Source organism: Oncorhynchus gorbuscha, linkage group LG21, assembly GCF_021184085.1.
Source record: "Oncorhynchus gorbuscha isolate QuinsamMale2020 ecotype Even-year linkage group LG21, OgorEven_v1.0, whole genome shotgun sequence".
NCBI lineage: Eukaryota > Metazoa > Chordata > Actinopteri > Salmoniformes > Salmonidae > Oncorhynchus > Oncorhynchus gorbuscha.
In genome coordinates this window covers 60,638,969-60,659,817 of record NC_060193.1, presented here as the reverse complement: position 1 = coordinate 60,659,817, position 20,849 = coordinate 60,638,969, and the positions used below count along the sequence as shown (strand labels likewise).

General features: G+C 45.9%; 1 protein-coding gene across 1 annotated transcript in view; it reads right to left on the bottom strand.

Moving 5' to 3' along the window:
* Positions 1-16,662: 16,662 nt before the first annotated feature.
* The window catches only part of LOC124008065 (DNA annealing helicase and endonuclease ZRANB3-like), a 71,651-nt gene continuing 67,464 nt past the window's right edge, over positions 16,663-20,849 (bottom strand). Inside the window, 2 exon segments of the mRNA XM_046318969.1 lie at positions 16,663-17,472; positions 20,199-20,330. Of these exon segments, the coding sequence (XP_046174925.1) occupies positions 17,374-17,472; positions 20,199-20,330 (231 nt within the window). The 3' untranslated portion in view covers positions 16,663-17,373.

The window sequence follows — 20,849 nt, the reverse complement described above, 5'->3', positions numbered from 1 at the left end:
AAGATAAGTGTCAATATGGGACAAAATCTATCTGGGGGTCCAAGCCCGGTTTTGCCACCGCCGGCACTGACCGTCTGATTAATGGCTGTTGTCACTGTATTGTGCTCATGGATGTATTACGGAAGTAACATCCTGGTCCTATTTGGATCATCCAGGTGCTTCCTTCTGCCAGCTCAGTACAGACTCAGCAGAACTAGCAGGTGTAGGTCGTTACATAGGGGATTCATCTCATCATACAATATGTCCCTCAGTCAGAAATACATTCATGGTTCATTTCTCCACAAAGTCCCCAGCTGGCAAAAACAATCACATGTTCTGGTGACAATGCAGTCTTGCCTTGCTCACAGAGTGCAAAACTCAAGCAAATATTTATTTGGTGAAACTTTGCAAAAGTGTCCCCAAATATAACTGCCCCCAAAGCTCCAGCTGTCCCTTTAAAAACTGGTTGAAACCAGCCAATTTGAGGCTTCCTCCCTTGTCATCAATAATTCACCATCTTTGACATTTCAACTAATTATGGCCCATAGTGTGACCTATTTGAGCTGGGCTGTGTCTAGGCCAGGGCAGAGTTGGAGAGGGGACAGAGAGCAAAGTACACTCATTTTAGTGTTGATATCTAGGTTAACAAACACTATGGCAGCGAATGTAGAGAATATTCAATCAACAATTGTACATGTGTTCAATAATGCCTCTATGACTGCATCCAGTGTCTTCAACAGTGCAAACAAACAGTGTCTTGTCTTGTGTGTGAGCAGATAAACAGGAACCACTCAAGCTCACAATCACAGCCCTCTGAGGACACGGGTGGCTGACCACTGGGTGAGTGGCGTGCTGTTCACAGCCTGGCTTGGTGAGTGTCTTGTTTGAAATTCCAGTCATCACCTCATCTCGTAATTTCTAATGAAGCAGAAGTCTCCTACCCCCCCCCCCAGAAGTCTCCTCACCTCCTCCCTCCACCATAAGTCTCCTACCCCCCCCTCCACCAGAAGTCTCCTCACCTCCTCCCTCCACCCACCAAGTCTCCTCACCTCCTCCACCAGAAGTCTCCTCCACCAGAAGTCTCCTCACCTCCTCCCTCCACCAGAAGTCTCCTCACCTCCTCCCTCCACCAGAAGTCTCCTCACCTCCTCCCTCCACCAGAAGTCTCCTCACCTCCTCCCTCCACCAGAAGTCTCCTCACCTCCTCCCTCCACCAGAAGTCTCCTCACCTCCTCCCTCCACCAGAAGTCTCCTCACCTCCTCCCTCCACCAGAAGTCTCCTCACCTCCTCCCTCCACCAGAAGTCTCCTCATCCTCCCTCCACCAGAAGTCTCCTCCCTCCACCAGTCTCCTCACCTCCCCCTCCACCAGTCTCCTCACCTCCTCCCTCCACCAGAAGACCAGAAGTCTCCTCACCTCCTCCCTAAGTCTCCTCACCTCCTCCCTCCACCAGAAGTCTCCTCACCTCCTCCCTCCACCAGAAGTCTCCTCACCTCCTCCCTCCACCAGAAGTCTCTTCACCTCCTCTCTTCACCAGAAGTGTAATTAGTCTGTTGCAGGTGAGGTGTTGTTCAGTGCCAAGCTCAGCTCAGCTCAGCTCAGCTCAGCTCAGCCTATTTATATTCTCTAAAGAGCTGAACTAATAGTTTCTCTGGCTCAGGGGAGCTTTCATTAGAGACACAGTAATAACCCTTATGTCAGGAATAAAGGGCACTTCAGAGACAGAGAGAATAGTAGGTTTTGATAAAGGTCTTCAAAACTTGAATTTATATTTCTGCCCACGGGATCTTCCTGAATTTCAGTGTCGACTGTAACCACACAAGGGTTTCTACAGTCCATGGAGGTAGTCCTTACCTTGAACCAGGGTTACTATGGAGGTAGTCCTTACCTTGGACCAGGGTTACTATGGAGGTAGTCCTTACCTTGAACCAGGGTTACTATGGAGGTAGTCCTTACCTTGGACCAGGGTTACTATGGAGTCCTTACCTTGTAGTCCTTACCTTGAACCAGGGTTACTATGGAGGTAGTCCTTACCTTGAACCAGGGTTACTATGGAGGTAGTCCTTACCTTGAACCAGGGTTACTATGGAGGTAGTCCTTACCTTGGACCAGGGTTACTATGGAGGTAGTCCTTACCTTGGACCAGGGTTACTATGGAGGTAGTCCTTACCTTGAACCAGGGTTACTATGGAGGTAGTCCTTACCTTGGACCAGGGTTACTATGGAGGTAGTCCTTACCTTGGACCAGGGTTACTATGGAGGTAGTCCTTACCTTGGACCAGGGTTACTATGGAGGTAGTCCTTACCTTGGACCAGGGTTACTATGGAGGTAGTCCTTACCTTGAACCAGGGTTACTATGGAGGTAGTCCTTACCTTGAACCAGGGTTACTATGGAGGTAGTCCTTACCAGGGTTACTATGGAGGTAGTCCTTTGGACCAGGGTTACTATGGAGGTAGTCCTTACCTTGACCAGGGTTACTATGGAGGTAGTCCTTACCTTGACCAGGGTTACTATGGAGGTAGTCCTTACCTTGGACCAGGGTTACTATGGAGGTAGTCCTTACCTTGGACCAGGGTTACTATGGAGGTAGTCCTTACCTTGGACCAGGGTTAGGAGGTAGTCCTTACCTTGGACCAGGGTTACTATGGAGGTAGTCCTTACCTTGGACCAGGGTTACTATGGAGGTAGTCCTTACCTTGGACCAGGGTTACTATGGAGGAGTCCTTACCTAGTCCTTACCTTGGACCAGGGTTACTATGGAGGTAGTCCTTACCTTGGACCAGGGTTACTATGGAGGTAGTCCTTACCTTGGACCAGGGTTACTATGGAGGTAGTCCTTACCTTGGACCAGGGTTACTATGGAGGTAGTCCTTACCTTGGACCAGGGTTACTATGGAGGTAGTCCTTACCTTGGACCAGGGTTACTATGGAGGTAGTCCTTACCTTGGACCAGGGTTACTATGGAGGTAGTCCTTACCTTGGACCAGGGTTACTATGGAGGTAGTCCTTACCTTGGACCAGGGTTACTATGGAGGTAGTCCTTACCTTGGACCAGGGTTACTATGGAGGTAGTCCTTACCTTGGACCAGGGTTACTATGGAGGTAGTCCTTACCTTGGACCAGGGTTACTATGGAGGTAGTCCTTACCTTGGACCAGGGTTACTATGGAGGTAGTCCTTACCTTGGACCAGGGTTACTATGGAGGTAGTCCTTACCTTGACCAGGGTTACTATGGAGGTAGTCCTTACCTTGGACCTTGGATCAGATTAACTTGGGTTATTTCAGTGTACAGTAGTTTGTGTTGTGTAGCTGTAGTGTGAAAAGGACTGTGTTCTGTGTCTAATCTCTTCTCACAGCCACTGTGTGGATGCCCGTGGACAGGTCTGGTCCTCATTAAATGCATGTCATTGGCTGTGTGTTCATTAGGCCAGTGACAGGCAGGGTGAAGGGGTGATTGAAGAGGTGCAGAAAGTGGTGATGGGGTGTCTGTATCCAGGGGTGACAGAGGTGTTCAGACTGCTCTCTGTCTGTCTGTCTGTCTGTCTGTCTGTCTGTCTGTCTGTCTGTCTGTCTGTCTGTCTGTCTGTCTGTCTGTCTGTCTGTCTGTCTGTCTGTCTGTCTGTCTGTCTGTCTGTCTGTCTGTCTGTCTGTCTGTCTGTCTGTCTGCAGCTCAGTAATGATACTTAGGACCTCTCTCTTTCAATTCAATTTAAGGGGCTTTATTGGCATGGGAAACATGTTTACATTGCCAAAGCAAGTGAAATAGATAAAACAAAAATGAACAGTAAACATTACACTCACAAAAGTTCCAAATTTATCCGGAGGCTGCATTCATTGTAGCTGGGGATTTTAACAAAGCTAATCTGAAAACAAGACTCCCTAAATTTTATCAGCATATCGATTGCGCAACCAGGGGTGGTAAAACCTTGGATCATTGTTACTCTAACTTCCGCGACGCATATAAGGCCCTGCCCCGCCCCCCTTTCGGAAAAGCTGACCACGACTCCATTTTGCTGATCCCTGCCTACAGGCAGAAACTAAAACAAGAGGCTCCCACGCTGAGGTCTGTCCAACGCTGGTCAGACCAAGCTGACTCTACACTCCAAGACTGCTTCCATCACGTCAGATAATAATATTGACGAATAAGCTGATTCGGTGTGCGAGTTCATTAGAACGTGCGTCGAAGATGTCGTTCCCATAGCAACGATAAAAACATTCCCTAACCAGAAACCGTGGATTGATGGCAGCATTCGCGTGAAACTGAAAGCGAGAACCACTGCTTTTAATCAGGGCAAGGTGTCTGGTAACATGTCCGAATATAAACAATGCAGCTATTCCCTCCGCAAGGCTATTAAACAAGCTAAGCGTCAGTACAGAGACAAAGTGGAATCTCAATTCAATGGCTCAGACACAAGAGGCATGTGGCAGGGTCTACAGTCAATCACGGACTACAAGAAGAAACCCAGCCCAGTCACGGACCAGGATGTCTTGCTCCCAGGCAGACTAAATAACTTTTTTTGCCCGCTTTGAGGACAATACAGTGCGACTGACACGGCCTGCAACGAAAACATGCGGCCTCTCCTTCACTGCAGCCGAGGTGAGTAAGACATTTAAACGTGTTAACCCTCGCAAGGCTGCAGGCCCAGACGGCATCCCCAGCCGCGCCCTCAGAGCATGCGCAGACCAGCTGGCCGGTGTGTTTACGGACATATTCAATCAATCCCTATACCAGTCTGTTGTTCCCACATGCTTCAAGAGGGCCACCATTGTTCCTGTTCCCAAGAAAGCGAAGGTAACTGAGCTAAACGACTACCGCCCTGTAGCACTCACTTCCGTCATCATGAAGTGCTTTGAGAGACTAGTCAAGGACCATATCACCTCCACCCTACCTGACACCCTAGACCCACTCCAATTTGCTTACCGCCCAAATAGGTCCACAGACGATGCAATCTCAACCACACTGCACACTGCCCTAACCCACCTGGACAAGAGGAATACCTATGTGAGAATGCTGTTCATCGACTACAGCTCGGCATTCAACACCATAGTACCCTCCAAGCTCGTCATCAAGCTCGAGACCCTGGGTCTCGACCCCGCCCTGTGCAACTGGGTACTGGACTTCCTGACGGGCCGCCCCAGGTGGTGAGGGTAGGCAACAACATCTCCTCCCCGCTGATCCTCAACACGGGGGCCCCACAAGGGTGCGTTCTGAGCCCTCTCCTGTACTCCCTGTTCACCCACGACTGCGTGGCCACGCACGCCTCCAACTCAATCATCAAGTTTGCGGAAGACACAACAGTGGTAGGCTTGATTACCAACAACGACGAGACGGCCTACAGGGAGGAGGTGAGGGCCCTCGGAGTGTGGTGTCAGGAAAATAACCTCACACTCAACGTCAACAAAACTAAGGAGATGATTGTGGACCTCAGGAAACAACAGAGGGAACACCCCCCTATCCACATCGATGGAACAGTAGTGGAGAGGGTAGCAAGTTTTATGTTCCTCGGCGTACACATCACAGACAAACTGAATTGGTCCACTCACACTGACAGTTTCGTGAAGAAGGCGCAGCAGCGCCTCTTCAACCTCAGGAGGCTGAAGAAATTTGGCTTGTCACCAAAAGCACTCACAAACTTCTACAGATGCACAATCGAGAGCATCCTGGCGGGCTGTATCATCGCCTGGTACGGCAACTGCTCCGCCCTCAACCGTGAGGCTCTCCAGAGGGTAGTGAGGTCTGCACAACGCATCACCGGGGGCAAACTACCTGCCCTCCAGGACATCTACACCACCCGATGTTACAGGAAGGCCATAAAGATCATCAAGGACATCAACCACCCGAACCACTGCCTGTTCACCCCGCTATCATCCAGAAGGCGAGGTCAGTACAGGTGCATCAAAGCTGGGACCGCGAGACTGAAAAACAGCTTCTATCTCAAGGCCATCAGACTGTTAAACAGCCACCACTAACATTGAGTGGCTGCTGCCAACACACTGTCATTGACACTGACCCAACTCCAGCCACTTTAATAATGGGAATTGATGGGAAATGATGTAAATATATCACTAGCCACTTTAAACAATGCTACCTTATATAATGATACTTACCCTACATTATTCATCTCATATGCATACGTATATACTGTACTCTACATCACCGACTGCATCCTTATGTAATACATGTATCACTAGCCACTTTAACTATGCCACTTGTTTACTTTGTCTACATACTCATCTCATATGTATATTCTGTACTCGATATGTACATATTCTTTATCCCCTTACACTGTGTATAAGACAGTAGTTTTGGAATTGTTAGTTAGATTACTTGTTGGTTATCACTGCATTGTCGGAACTAGAAGCACAAGCATTTCGCTACACTCGCATTAACATCTGCTAACCATGTGTATGTGACAAATAAAATTTGATTTGAAGGAATTGAGACATTACAAATGTCATATTATGTTTATATACAGAGTTGTAACGATGTGCAAAAAGTTAAAGTACAAAAGGGAAAATAAATAAACATCAATATGGGTTGTATTTACAATGGTGTTTGTTCTTCACTGGTTGCCCTTTTCTCGTGGCAACAGGTTACAAATCTTGCTGCTGTGATGTCACATTGTGGTATTTCACCCAGTAGATATGGGAGTTTATCAAATTCTTTGTGGATCTGTGTGATCTGAGGGAAATATGTATCTCTAATATGGTCATACATTTGGCAGGAGGTTAGGAAGTGCAGCTTAGTTTTCACCTCATTTTGTGGGCAGTGAGCACATAGCCTGTCTTCTCTTGAGAGCCAGGTCTGTCTTCAGCGGCCTTTCTCTATAGCAAGGCTATGCTCACTGAGTCTGTACATAGTCAAAGCTTTCCTTAAGTTTGGGTCAGTCACAGTGGTCAGGTATTCTGCCACTGTGGACTCTCTGTTTAGGGCCAAATCACATTCTAGTTGACTGTTTTTTTGTTAATTCTTTCCAATGTGTCAAAGTAATTATATTTTTGTTTTCTCATGATTTGGTTGGGTCTAATTGTGTTGATGTCCTGAGACTCTTGTGGTGTCTGTTTGTGAACAGAGCCCCAGGACCAGCTTGCTTAGGGGACTCTTCTCCAGGTTCATCGCTTTGTAGGTGATGGCCTTATTATGGAAGGTTTGGGAATCATTTCCTTTTAGGTGGTTGTAGAATTGAACGTCTCTTCTCTCTCGTCACATGAGCTATAACGAACAGCATTAAGGTATGTATTGCTACAGCAATATAAATGGATCTACCACCGACTGGGAAATGTATGAATGATACTAAGCACCTTGTCCTCTCTTTCCCTGGATCCATTACTTTGTGAATTGATTGTGTTTTTGGTCATCATCCTCTTCTCTGCATGCAACACATCCTGGAGGTAGACTACAGAGAGCCTCTTCAATAAATAGGTTTAGCCAGGGATGGTCTATCATTTAACAGGCTTTGGTTTAGCATCTGAAAGATATCTGCTCCCTGTATGGTACTGGAAGGATGGTTACTGTATATCCCATCTAGAGATCACCTCCCTGTATGGTACTGGAAGGATGGTTACTGTATATCCCATCTAGAGATCACCTCCCTGTATGGTACTGGAAGGATGGTTACATATCCTCCCCTCCCTGTATGGTACTGGAAGGATGGTTACTGTATATCCCATCTAGAGATCACCTCCCTGGAAGGATATGGTACTGGAAGGATGGTTACTGTATCCCATCTAGAGATCACCTCCCTGTATGGTACTGGAAGGATGGTTACTGTATATCCCATCTAGAGATCACCTCCCTGTATGGTACTGGAAGGATGGTTACTGTATATCCCATCTAGAGATCACCTCCCTGTATGGTACTGGAAGGATGGTTACTGTATATCCCATCTAGAGATCACCTCCCTGTATGGTACTGATCACCTCTAGAGATCACCTCCCTGTATGGTACTGGAAGGATGGTTACTGTATATCCCATCTAGAGATCACCTCCCTGTATGGTACTGGAAGGATGGTTACTGTATATCCCATCTAGAGATCACCTCCCTGTATGGTACTGGAAGGATGGTTACTGTATATCCCATCTAGAGATCACCTCCTGTATGGTACTGGAAGGATGGTTACTGTATATCCCATCTAGAGATCACCTCCCTGTATGGTACTGGAAGGATGGTTACTGTATATCCCATCACCTCCCTGTAGAGATCATATCCCATCCACCTCCCTGTATGGTACTGGAAGGATGGTTACTGTATATCCCATCTAGAGATGGTACTGGAAGGATGGTTACTCCCATCTAGAGATCACCTCCCTGGGTACTGGAAGGATGGTTACTGTATATCCCATCTAGAGATCACCTCCCTGTATGGTACTGGAAGGATGGTTACTGTATATCCCATCTAGAGATCACCTCCCTGTATGGTACTGGAAGGATGGTTACTGTATATCCCATCTAGAGATCACCTCCTTGTATGGTACTGGAAGGATGGTTACTGTATATCCCAATGTTGATCATTGCTGTTGTGCTAGCACAGACTGGAATATGTTCCAGGATTCATCCAATGGCATTGAGGAATTCACCACCTCAGTCACTGGCTTCATCAATAAGTGCATCGATGACGTCATCCCCACACTGACTGTTTGTACATATCCCAACTAGAAGCCATGGATTACAGGCAACATCCGCATCGAGCTAAAGGCTAGAACTGCCGCTTTCAAGGAGCGGGAGACTAATCTGGACGCAAAAAAGAAATCCCGCTATGTCCTCTGACTAACCATCAAACAAGCAAAGCATCAATACAGGATTAAGATTGAATCCTACTACACCGGCTCTGACGATCGTCGGATGTGGCAGGGCTTGAAAACTATTCCGGACTACAAAGGGAAACCAAGACGCAAGCTTCCCAGCTTCCCAGACAAATTAAATGCCTTTTATGTTCGCTTCGAGGCTAGCAACACTGAAGCATGCACGAGAGCACCAGATGTTCTGGATGACTGTGTGATAACGCTCTCGGTAGCCGATGTGAACAAAACCTTTAAACAGGTCAACATTCACAAAGCCGCTGGGCCAGACCAATTACCAGGACGTGTACTCAAAGCATGCATGGACCAACTGTCAAGTGTCATCACTGACAATTTCAACCCATCCCTGACCGAATTGTAATACCTACATGTTTCAAGCAGACCACCACAGTCCCTGTGCCCAAGAAAGCGAAGGTAACCTGCATAAATGATTACTGCCCCGTGGTACTCACGTCAGTAGCCATGAAGTGCTTTGAAAGGCTGGTCATGGCTCACATCAACACCATTATCCCAGAACCCCTAGAACCACTCCAATTCACATTCCGCCCCAACAGATCCACAGATGACGTAATTGCACTCCACACTGCCCTTTTCCACCTGGACAAAAATAACACTTATGTGAGAATCCTGTTCATTGACTACAGCTCAGCGTTCAACATCATAGTGCCCACGAAGCTCATCACTAAGCTAAGGACTCTGGGACTAAACACCTCCCTCTGCAACTGGATCCTGGTCTTCCTGATGGGCCGCCCCCAGGTGGTAAGAGTAGGCAACACGTCTGACACGCGGATCCTCAACACTGGGGCCCCTAGGGGTGTGTACTTAGTCCCCTCCTGTATTCCCTGTTCACCCACGACTGCGTGGCCAAACACGACATCAACACCATCATTAAGTTTGCTGACGACACAACAGTGGCCTGATCACCGACAACGATAAGGGAGCCTATAGGGAGGAGGTCAGAGAACTGTCAGTGTGGTGTCAGGACAACAACCTCTCCCTCAAAGTGAGCAAGACAAAGGAGCTGATTGTGGACTACAGGAAAAGGCAGGTCGTACAGGCCCCCATTAACATTGACAGGGCTGTAGTGGAGCAGGTCGAGAGTTTCACGTTCCTTGGTGTCCACATCGCCAACAAACTAACATGGTCCAAACATACCAAGACAGTCATGAAGAGGTCACGACCAAACATTTCCCCCTCAGGAGACTGAAAAGATTTGGCATGGGTCCCCAGATCCTCAAAAGGTTCTACAGCTGCACCACCGAGAGCATCCTGACCGGTTGCATCACTGCTTGGTATGGCAACTGCTCGGCATCTGACCGTAAGGCACTACAGGGGGTAGTGCGTACTGCCCAGTACATCACTGGGGCCAAGCTTCCCGCCATCCAGGACCTATATAATAGGCGGTGTCAGAGGAAAGCCCATAAAATTGTCAGAGACTCCAGTCACCAGTCTATAGACTGTTTTCTCCACTACTGCACAGCAAGCGATACCGGAACGCTAAGTCTAGGACCAAAAGGCTCCTCTACAGCTTCTACGCCCAAGCCAAAAGACTGCTGAACAAGTCATAAAATCGCCATCGGAAAATTTACATTGAAACCCCCCTTTTTTACACTGCTGCTATTCGCTGTTTGTTTGTTACCTATGCATAGTCACGTCACCCCAACTACAAGTACAGATTACCTCAACTAGCCTGTACCCCCGCACACTGACTCGGTACCGGTGCCCCCTGTATATACCCCCCACACTGACTCGGTACAGGTGCCCCCTGTATATACCCCCCACACTGACTCGGTACAGGTATATACCCCCCACACTGACTCGGTACAGGTGACCCCCCCCTGTATATACCCCCACACTGACTCGGTACAGGTGCCCCCGTATATACCCCCACACTGACTCGGTACAGGTGCCCCCTGTATATACCCCCTCACACTGACTCAGTACAGGTGCCCCCCCCTGTATATACCCCCACTGACTCGGTGACACAGGTGATATACCCCCCACACTGACTCGGTACAGGTGCCCCCTGTATATACCCCCCACACTGACTCGGTACAGGTGCCCCCTGTATATACCCCCCACACTGACTCGGTACAGGTGCCCCCTGTATATACCCCCCACACTGACTCGGGTGCCCCCTGTACAGGTGCCCCTGTATATACCCCCACACTGACTCGGTACAGGTGCCCCCTGTATATACCCCCCACACTGACTCGGTACAGGTGCCCCTGTATATACCCCCACACTGACTCGGTACAGGTGCCCCCTGTATATACCCCCACACTGACTCGGTACAGGTGCCCCCTGTATATACCCCCCACACTGACTCGGTACAGGTGCCCCTGTATATACCCCCCACACTGACTCGGTACAGGTGCCCCCTGTATATACCCCCCACTGACTCGGTACAGGTGCCCCCTGTATATACCCCCCACACTGACTCCCCCTGTACAGGTGCCCCCTGTATATACCCCCCACACTGACTGACTCGGTACAGGTGCCCCCTGTATATACCCCCCACACTGACTCAGTACAGGTGCCCCCTGTATATACCCCCCACACTGACTCGGGTGCCCCCAGGTGGTGCCCCCTGTATATAAAGCCTCGTTGTTGTTTTTATTATTGTGTTACTTGTTATTATTACTTTTTATTGTAGCCTACTTGGTAAATATTTTCTTAACTCTTCTTGAACTGCACTGTTGGTTAAGGGCTTGTAAGTCAGCATTTCACGGTAAAGTCTACACTTGTTGTATTCGGCGCATGTGACAAGTTTAATTTGATTTTCTCTAAATGTAATTTGCAAAGGCTATCAGACAGTTATAGCAAAGCTAACCACCCATCAGACAGACAGGATGGACAGTGGACAGAGACTTCTACCTCTGTTACTGTGGACTGTTCTCCTTTCTTAACACCAACTGACAGTGATATTGTCTTTCCCAGGGCCTGGCGGGAGGGTCTGGAGTTTACCCAACACAAACAGACGAAGCATCACGTGACTCTGGCTGCTCTTTAATCAACGGGCCCTCTGGGAAGAGAGAGAACGCCGCGATGCAGCCGCACGTCTTCATCTGATGCCAGGACGCTCCATACGGCTCCCTCCGTCTGGGCTTGGCGTTATTAAAGTTCTCCCCCCCAATCCTCCCTCCTGGCTTGAGTGTAATAAAAGAAGCAGGGAGACGAGAGCGCTGAGGGGAGGGAGAGAGAGGCCTGGCTGCAGTAAACTTCGTAAAGTTGCATCCATCTACAGGTGTGGACTGAAGGAAGCAGGAAGTGGAGCGCTGGCTGTCAGGACAGGGACAGAAAGCAGTGGAGCGCTGGCTGTCAGGACAGGGACAGTGGGAGCGCTGGCTGTGGCAGGACAGGACAGGGACAGAAAGCAGACAGTGGAGCGCTGGCTGTCAGGACAGGGACAGAAAGCAGACAGTGGAGCAGGACAGGGACAGAAAGCAGACAGTGGAGCGCTGGCTGTCAGGACAGGGACAGAAAGCAGACAGTGTGGCTGTCAGGACAGGGACAGAAAGCAGACAGTGGCTGGCTGTCAGGACAGGGACAGAAGGACAGGGACAGACAGTGGAGCGCTGGCTGTCAGGACAGGGACAGAAAGCAGACAGTGGAGCGCTGGCTGTCAGGACAGGGACAGAAAGCAGACAGTGGAGCTGGCTGGGACTGAAAGCAGACAGTGGAGCAGGACAGGGACAGAAAGCAGACAGTGGAGCGCTGGCTGTCAGGACAGGGACAGAAAGCAGACAGTGGAGCGCTGGCTGTCAGGACAGGGACAGAAAGCAGACAGTGGAGCGCTGGCTGGGCTGACAGGACAGGGACAGAAAGCAGACAGTAGAGCGCTGGCTGTCAGGACAGGGACAGAAAGCAGACAGTAGAGCGCTGGCTGTCAGGACAGGGACAGAAAGCAGACAGTGGAGCGCTGGCTGTCAGGACAGAGGGACAGGGAAAGCAGACAGTGGAGCGCTGGCTGTCAGGACAGGGACAGAAAGCAGACAGTGGAGCGCTGGCTGTCAGGACAGGGACAGAAAGTGGAGCAGACAGTGGAGCGCTGGCTGTCAGGACAGGGACAGAAAGCAGACAGTGGAGCCTGGCTGTCAGGAGGGACCAGTACTCAAAGCAGCCAGTGGAGCGCTGGCTCAGTCAGACAACAGAGGGTCACAGCCATATTGACAGGACAGGAGACAGACAGTGGAGCGCTGGCTGAGCCAGAAAGCAGACAGTGGCTGGAGCAGGGACAGAAAGGGCGTGGGATGCTGCCTCCCTGTGAGATGTCCAGTACTCAAAGGCCTGCCGACTCAGTCAGACAACAGGCTGGGAGACCTGGCTGGAGCCCTGGCTGGAGACCCTGGCTGGAGCCCTGGCTGGAGACCCTGGCTGGAGCCCTGGCTGGAGACCTGGCTGGAGACCTGGCTGGAGACCTGGCTGGAGCCCTGGCTGGAGACCCTGGCTGGAGCCCTGGCTGGAGACCCTGGCTGGAGACCCTGGCTGGAGACCCTGGCTGGAGCCCTGGCTGGAGACCTGGCTGGAGACCTGGCTGGAGACCCTGGCTGGAGACCTGCAGCAGATGTAGAGGACTGAGGACGAGGCACAAGGCTCCCGATAAAGCTGTTAGTGGTCTCGCATGGAATCCAAACTGAGAAGCTCAGTTGAAACAATGCTGAACCAGGAAGTTATCATTCCAGACTAGAAGTGGTCTTAGCTGGGCTGGGAATACCTTTATCTGATGTGATTGGTTGACATGAGCTGTATTAGGGATACTGAGGTTCCATTCTCTGTGCACATCATCCTCCTTTCTCCTTTGTCTGGTCTGAGCCAGTCAACCAGGTCTGGTGTGGATTTTTTCTATCAGGAGGGTTGGGATCAAGATCTGCAAGCTCAGCTGCTCCCAGAACCAACATGGCCGACTCATGTTCCCACTGTCCAATGAGCTGGATGGACCACCTGAGACAGTGTTGAGCAGAGATACTCTGATGGCAGACTGATACAGACAGGAGGCTGGTGAGATACTCTGAAGGGCAGACTGATACAGACAGGAGGCTGGTGAGATTGATTGCAGCCAGCCAGCTGCTGATCTGTAGCCTGAACTCTAAACAGAGGAGCTGTGAAAATGATTCAATATTCTGCCTCCGCAATGCCGATCACCAACACACAGGTCTACTGTTTCCATAGTAACCTTTCCTTCCTCTCTCTTTCTTCTTTATTGAGTTAAGTCCTTTCAGAAGAACACAGGGGGGCAGGAAGATGGACAGACATGTCAGAATGTGGATATTACTACCTTTCTGTTGGACTTTAAGCGATGCACATTTGCACAGTACATTTTATGCTGTGAGATGAACTTTTGTACATTCCTAATAACGGTACAATGGTTTGCCTGGGAAAGCCCTCCTACACTCCAGACCCTGGTTCGATCCCACTGTATCACAACCGGGAGTCCCATAGGGCGGTGCACAATTTGGCCCAGCGTCGTCCGGGTTAGGGAGGGTTTGGCCCAGCGTCGTCCGGGTTAGGGAGGGTTTGGCCCAGCGTCGTCCGGGTTAGGGAGGGTTTGGCCCAGCGTCGTCCGGGTTAGGCCCAGCGTCGTCCGGGTTAGGGAGGGTTTGGCCCAGGTCGTCCGGGTTAGGAGCCCAGCGTCGTCCGGGTTAGGGAGGGTTTGGCCCAGGTCCGGGTTAGGGAGGGTTTGGCCCAGCGTCGTCCGGGTTAGGGAGGGTTTGGCCGGGTCCGGGTTAGGGAGGGGGTTTGGCCCAGCGTCGTCCGGGTTAGGGAGGGGTTGGCCGGGGTTAGGGAGGGTTTGGCCCAGCGTCAGTCCAAATCCAAGGGTTAGGGAGGTTTGGCCCAGCGTCCCGGGTTAGGGAGGGTTTGGCCCAGCGTCGTCCGGGTTAGGGAGGGTTTGGCAGCGTCTTCCGGGTAGGGAGGTTTGGCCGTCATCCGTAAAATAAGAATTTGGGAGGGTTTGGCCCATCGACTTAGGGAGGGTTTGCCTAGTTAAATAAAAGGTTAAATAAAAGGTTAAAATGTATATATATATATATATATATATATATATATATATATATATATATATATATATATATATATAAACTAAACTCCTGAGACGTTTGGCTTTGAAACAACCACAACCACACAGATCACTCAACAGAAGAGAGAATAATAGTTTTTATTTTCATTTCAGTCAAGTTTGTTCATCCATTCATGCTCAGTCTAACAAATCCAAGACTCCTGCTAAAACAGTAGACATCATAGAAAACCTACCAACTAGACGACATGTAGAGGACATAAAGACACTACCAACTAGACTACATGTACTAAAGACACTACCAACTAGACTACCAACTAGACTACATGTAGAGGACATAAATACCAACTAGACTACATGTAGTTTTTACTACCAACTAGACTACATGTAGAGGACATAAAGACACTACCAACTAGACTACATGTAGAGGACATAAAGACACTACCAACTAGACTACATGTAGAGGACATAAAGACACTACAACTAGACTAAGACATAAAGACACTACCAACTAGACTACATGTAGAGGACATAAAGACACTACCAACTAGACTACATGTAGAGGACATAAAGACACTACCAACTAGACTACATGTAGAGGACATAAAGACACTACCAACTAGACTACATGTAGAGGACATAAAGACACTACCAACTAGACTGTAGAGGACATAAAGACACTACCAACTAGACTACATGTAGAGGACATAAAGACACTACCAACTAGACTACATGTAGAGGACATAAAGACACTACCAACTAGACTACATGTAGAGGACATAAAGACACTACCAACTAGACTACATGTAGAGGACATAAAGACACTACCAACTAGACTACATGTAGAGGACATAAAGACACTACCAACTAGACTACATGTAGAGGACATAAAGAGACTACATGTAGAGGACATAAAGACAACTAGACTACATGTAGAGGACAGACTACATGTAGAGGACATAAAAGACACTACCAACTAGACACTACCAACTAGACTACATGTAGAGGACATAAAGACACTACCAACTAGACATAAAGACACTGACTAGAGGACATAAAGACACTACCAACTAGACTACATGTAGAGGACATAAAGACACACTAGACTACAAGAGGACATAAAGACACTAGACTACATGTAGAGGACATAAAGACACTACCAACTAGACTACATGTAGAGGACATAAAGACACTACCAACTAGACTACATGTAGAGGACATAAAGACACTACCAACTAGACTAGACATAAAGACATGACTACATGTAGGGACATAAAGACACTACCAACTAGACTACATGTAGAGGACATAAAGACACTACCAACTAGACTACATGTAGAGGACATAAAGACACTACCAACTAGACTACATGTAGAGGACATAAAGACACTACCAACTAGACTACATGTAGAGGACATAAAGACACTACCAACTAGACTACAACTGTAGAGGACATAAAGACACTACCAACTAGACTACATGTAGAGGACATAAAGACACTACCAACTAGACTACATGTAGAGAGGACATAAAGACACTACCAACTAGACTACATGTAGAGGACATAAAGACACTACCAACTAGACTACATGTAGAGGACATAAAGACACTACCAACTAGACTACATGTAGAGGACATAAAGACACTACCAACTAGACTACATGTAGAGGACATAAAGACACTACCAACTAGACTACATGTAGAGGACATAAAGACACTACCAACTAGACTACATGTAGAGACTACATGACATAAAGACACTACCAACTAGACTACATGTAGAGGACATAAAGACACTACCAACTAGACTACATGTAGAGGACATAAAGACACTACCAACTAGACTGTACATAAAGACACTAGAGGACATAAAGACACTACCAACTAGACTACATGTAGAGGACATAAAGACACTACCAACTAGACTACATGTAGAGGACATAAAGACACTACCAACTAGACTACATGTAGAGGACATGAAGGAAAACACTTGTGATATCCTGTCAAGATGTAAACTAGAGCATCACACATCAGGGTTTTTCTACCAAGTTTGCACAACCTAAAATAGCAGCGAGCGCTCGGCAGGCATGCAGGCAGGCTGGCAACTCAAACAGGCAGCAGCCTGCCCAGCTTGGTTCAGTTCAGCCTGTATCTGAGCTAGATAAGCCCGTTATAAATCAACCCAGGCTCACTGCTGACGGTTTGGGGACAACATGGGAAGGAGCGGAGCTGCTCATTTGGAACATTTGCATTTGACACAGGCAGCATTGTTTAGTAAAAATCTATTCAGGTAACTCAACAAAAAAAATCAACCCTGAAAGAACAGTGTTCACATCAACACTCTCAATGATCCAACTGGAACATGATGTCATTAAAGGAAGGAGGCGATGTTCCTCTACATTGGATTGCTGGTGAATCCATAACACAGACATCAGTGGCAGCATTGAGAACCAACCGTGACATGTAGCCTTCTTCACAGAGATGCCAACACACTGAAGAAACATCCTTCCTATGTCACTCAGTCCTCCTCCAACTTTCCCTCCTTCCTTGGTTGAGGAAAACATTTGGTTTCAATGTTCATTTCTTTATGAAGAAGCGAGTGATGTCTGAAGCCACCTTGGAGGCTGCCAGTCCTTTCTTCATCTGGCTTCTGTCCTTGGCTTGCTGAGCTGTCCTCTGTAAAACAAACAGCCTACTGTCATCAGTACTCTGTCCTCTGTAAAACAAACAGCCTACTGTCATCAGTACTCTGTCCTCTGTAAAACAAACAGCCTACTGTCATCAGTACTCTGTCCTCTGTAAAACAAACAGCCTACTGTCATCAGTACTCTGTCCTCTGTAAAACAAACAGCCTACTGTCATCAGTACTCTGTCCTCTGTAAAACAAACAGCCTACTGTCATCAGTACTCTGTCCTCTGTAAAACAAACAGCCTACTGTCATCAGTACTCTGTCCTCTGTAAAACAAACAGCCTACTGTCATCAGTACTCTGTCCTCTGTAAAACAAACAGCCTACTGTCATCAGTACTCTGTCCTCTGTAAAACAAACAGCCTACTGTCATCAGTACTCTGTCCTCTGTAAAACAAACAGCCTACTGTCATCAGTACTCTGTCCTCTGTAAAACAAACAGCCTACTGTCATCAGTACTCTGTCCTCTGTAAAACAAACAGCCTACTGTCATCAGTACTCTGTCCTCTGTAAAACAAACAGCCTACTGTCATCAGTACTCTGTCCTCTGTAAAACAAACAGCCTACTGTCATCAGTACTCTGTCCTCTGTAAAACAAACAGCCTACTGTCATCAGTACTCTGTCCTCTGTAAAACAAACAGCCTACTGTCATCAGTATAACTGTCCTCTGTAAAACAAACAGCCTACTGTCATCAGTATGTCCTCTGTAAAACAAACAGCCTACTGTCATCAGTATTCTGTCCTCAAACAGCCTACTGTAAAACAAACAGCCTACTGTCATCAGTACTCTGTCCTCTGATAAAACAAACAGCCTACTGTCATAAAAAACAAACAGCACTGTCATCAGTACTGTCATCAAACAGCCTACTCATGTATCTGTCCTCTGTAAAACAAACAGCCTACTGTCATCAGTACTCTGTATTATATTATAACATGGTGGTGTATAATCAGTATTCTGTCCTCTGTAAAACATATTGTAACATGGTATTATATTATTATAACATGGTATTATATGTCCTATTATAACAAACAGTATTATAACATGGTATTATAACAAACAGTATATACATGGTATTATATTATAACATGGTATTATAACATGGTATATATACTAACATGTATTATAAAACATATGTCATGTATTATATTATAACATGGTATTATATTATAACATGGTATTATAACATGGTATTATATTATAACATGGTATTATAACATGGTATTATATTATAACATGGTATTATAACATGGTATTATATTATAACATGGTATTATAACATGGTATTATATTATAACATGGTATTATAACATGGTATTATAACATGGTATTATATTATAACATGGTATTATAACATGGTATTATATTATAACATGGTATTATATTATAACATGGTATTATATTATAACATGGTATTATATAACATGGTATTATAATAACATGGTATTATATTATAACATGGTATTATATTATAACATGGTATTATATTATAACATGGTATTATAACATGGTATTATATTATAACATGGTATTATATTATAACATGGTATTATATTATAACATGGTATTATAACATGGTATTATAACATGGTATTATATTATAACATGGTATTATATTATAACATGGTATTATATTACATGGTATTATATTATAACATGGTATTATATTATAACATGGTATTATATTACAACATGGTATTATATTATAATTATAACATGGTATTATATTATAACATGGTATTATATTATAACATGGTATTATATTATAACATGGTATTATATTATAATATTATAACATGGTATTATAACATGGTATTATATTATAACATGGTATTATATTACAACATGGTATTATATTACATGGTATTATATTATAACATGGTATTATATTATAACATGGTATTATAACATGGTATTATATTATAACATGGTATTATATTACAACATGGTATTATATTATAACATGGTATTATATTATAACATGGTATTATATTATATTATAACATGGTATTATATTACAACATGGTATTATATTATATTACAACATGGTATTATAACATGGTATTATATTATAACATGGTATTATAACATGGTATTATATTATAACATGGTATTATATTATAACATGGTATTATATTATAACATGGTATTATATTATAACATGGTATTATATTATAACATGTATGGTATTATAACATGGTATTATATTATAACATGGTATTATATTACATGGTATTATATTATAACATGGTATTATATTATAACATGGTATTATATTATAACATGGTATTATATTATAACATGGTATTATATTATAACATGGTATTATATTACAACATGGTATTATATTACAACATGGTATTATATTATAACATGGTATTTATATAACATGGTATTATATTATAACATGGTATTATAACATGGTATTATATTATAACATGGTATTATATTATAACATGGTATTATAACATGGTATTATACCATTGTATGATATTACAACATGGTATTATAACATGGTATGATATTATGGTATGGTGGTGGTTTGAGAGGGCATATGGGTGTAATGAAGCACCATGTGGGACTGAGTGTTTATGGACACAGAGGAACGGGGACCAGGACCCTTGTGGTTCTGTGGCAGACGGTGCAGAGTGTCTGTAGGTTGTCCAGGGAACACTGTGTGTCTGTGTGTGACGGTGTGTGTACTGGACTCTTACGGTTCTGTGGCAGACGGTGCAGAGTGTCTGTAGGTTGTCCAGGGAACACTGTCCTCCCCCACTGTAGACGGGTCGGATGTGGTCCACCTGCCAGAACTGACCCTCCACGGGGGCACGGATCATCTCATTCAGCTGGACACAACACAGACCATTTTAATAAACACATTCCTCAGTAAAGGAGGTAGTATAATGATTATATCATTTACAGTTTTAAAAGCTCGAATGGATAAAAAAACAATTTGGTGTAAGAAATATTTGTAAAATCCCTTGTGAGTTTTGTCCATGTGTTTTTCATAATAGGATCTTGTCAACCTTCCCATGTCAGCATCACATTGCCTTCGCCTGTCTGTCTTCAGACAGAGAGAATGACAAGGCTCTAATGGAAGAGAACGAGCTGGGGACTCTGGGAACAGGTAGGAACTCAAACGCCTGTAATTCTAGTTCTATGGCCTGGAGCTGGGGAACACTAGAAACAAAATGGAGGCATTTAAATTTGAAGCTAAGCATTTTCTTTTCTTCACTTTATGTGGAAAGAGCCAGAGAAGGGGAACCCTGGGGACAATTCAGCTCAGAAATCAATCTCCATTCCTGGGTAGAAGCGGTAGATAGAGTAGCGCTCTCCCAACATAAGCCACAAGAGAACCGGGGGGG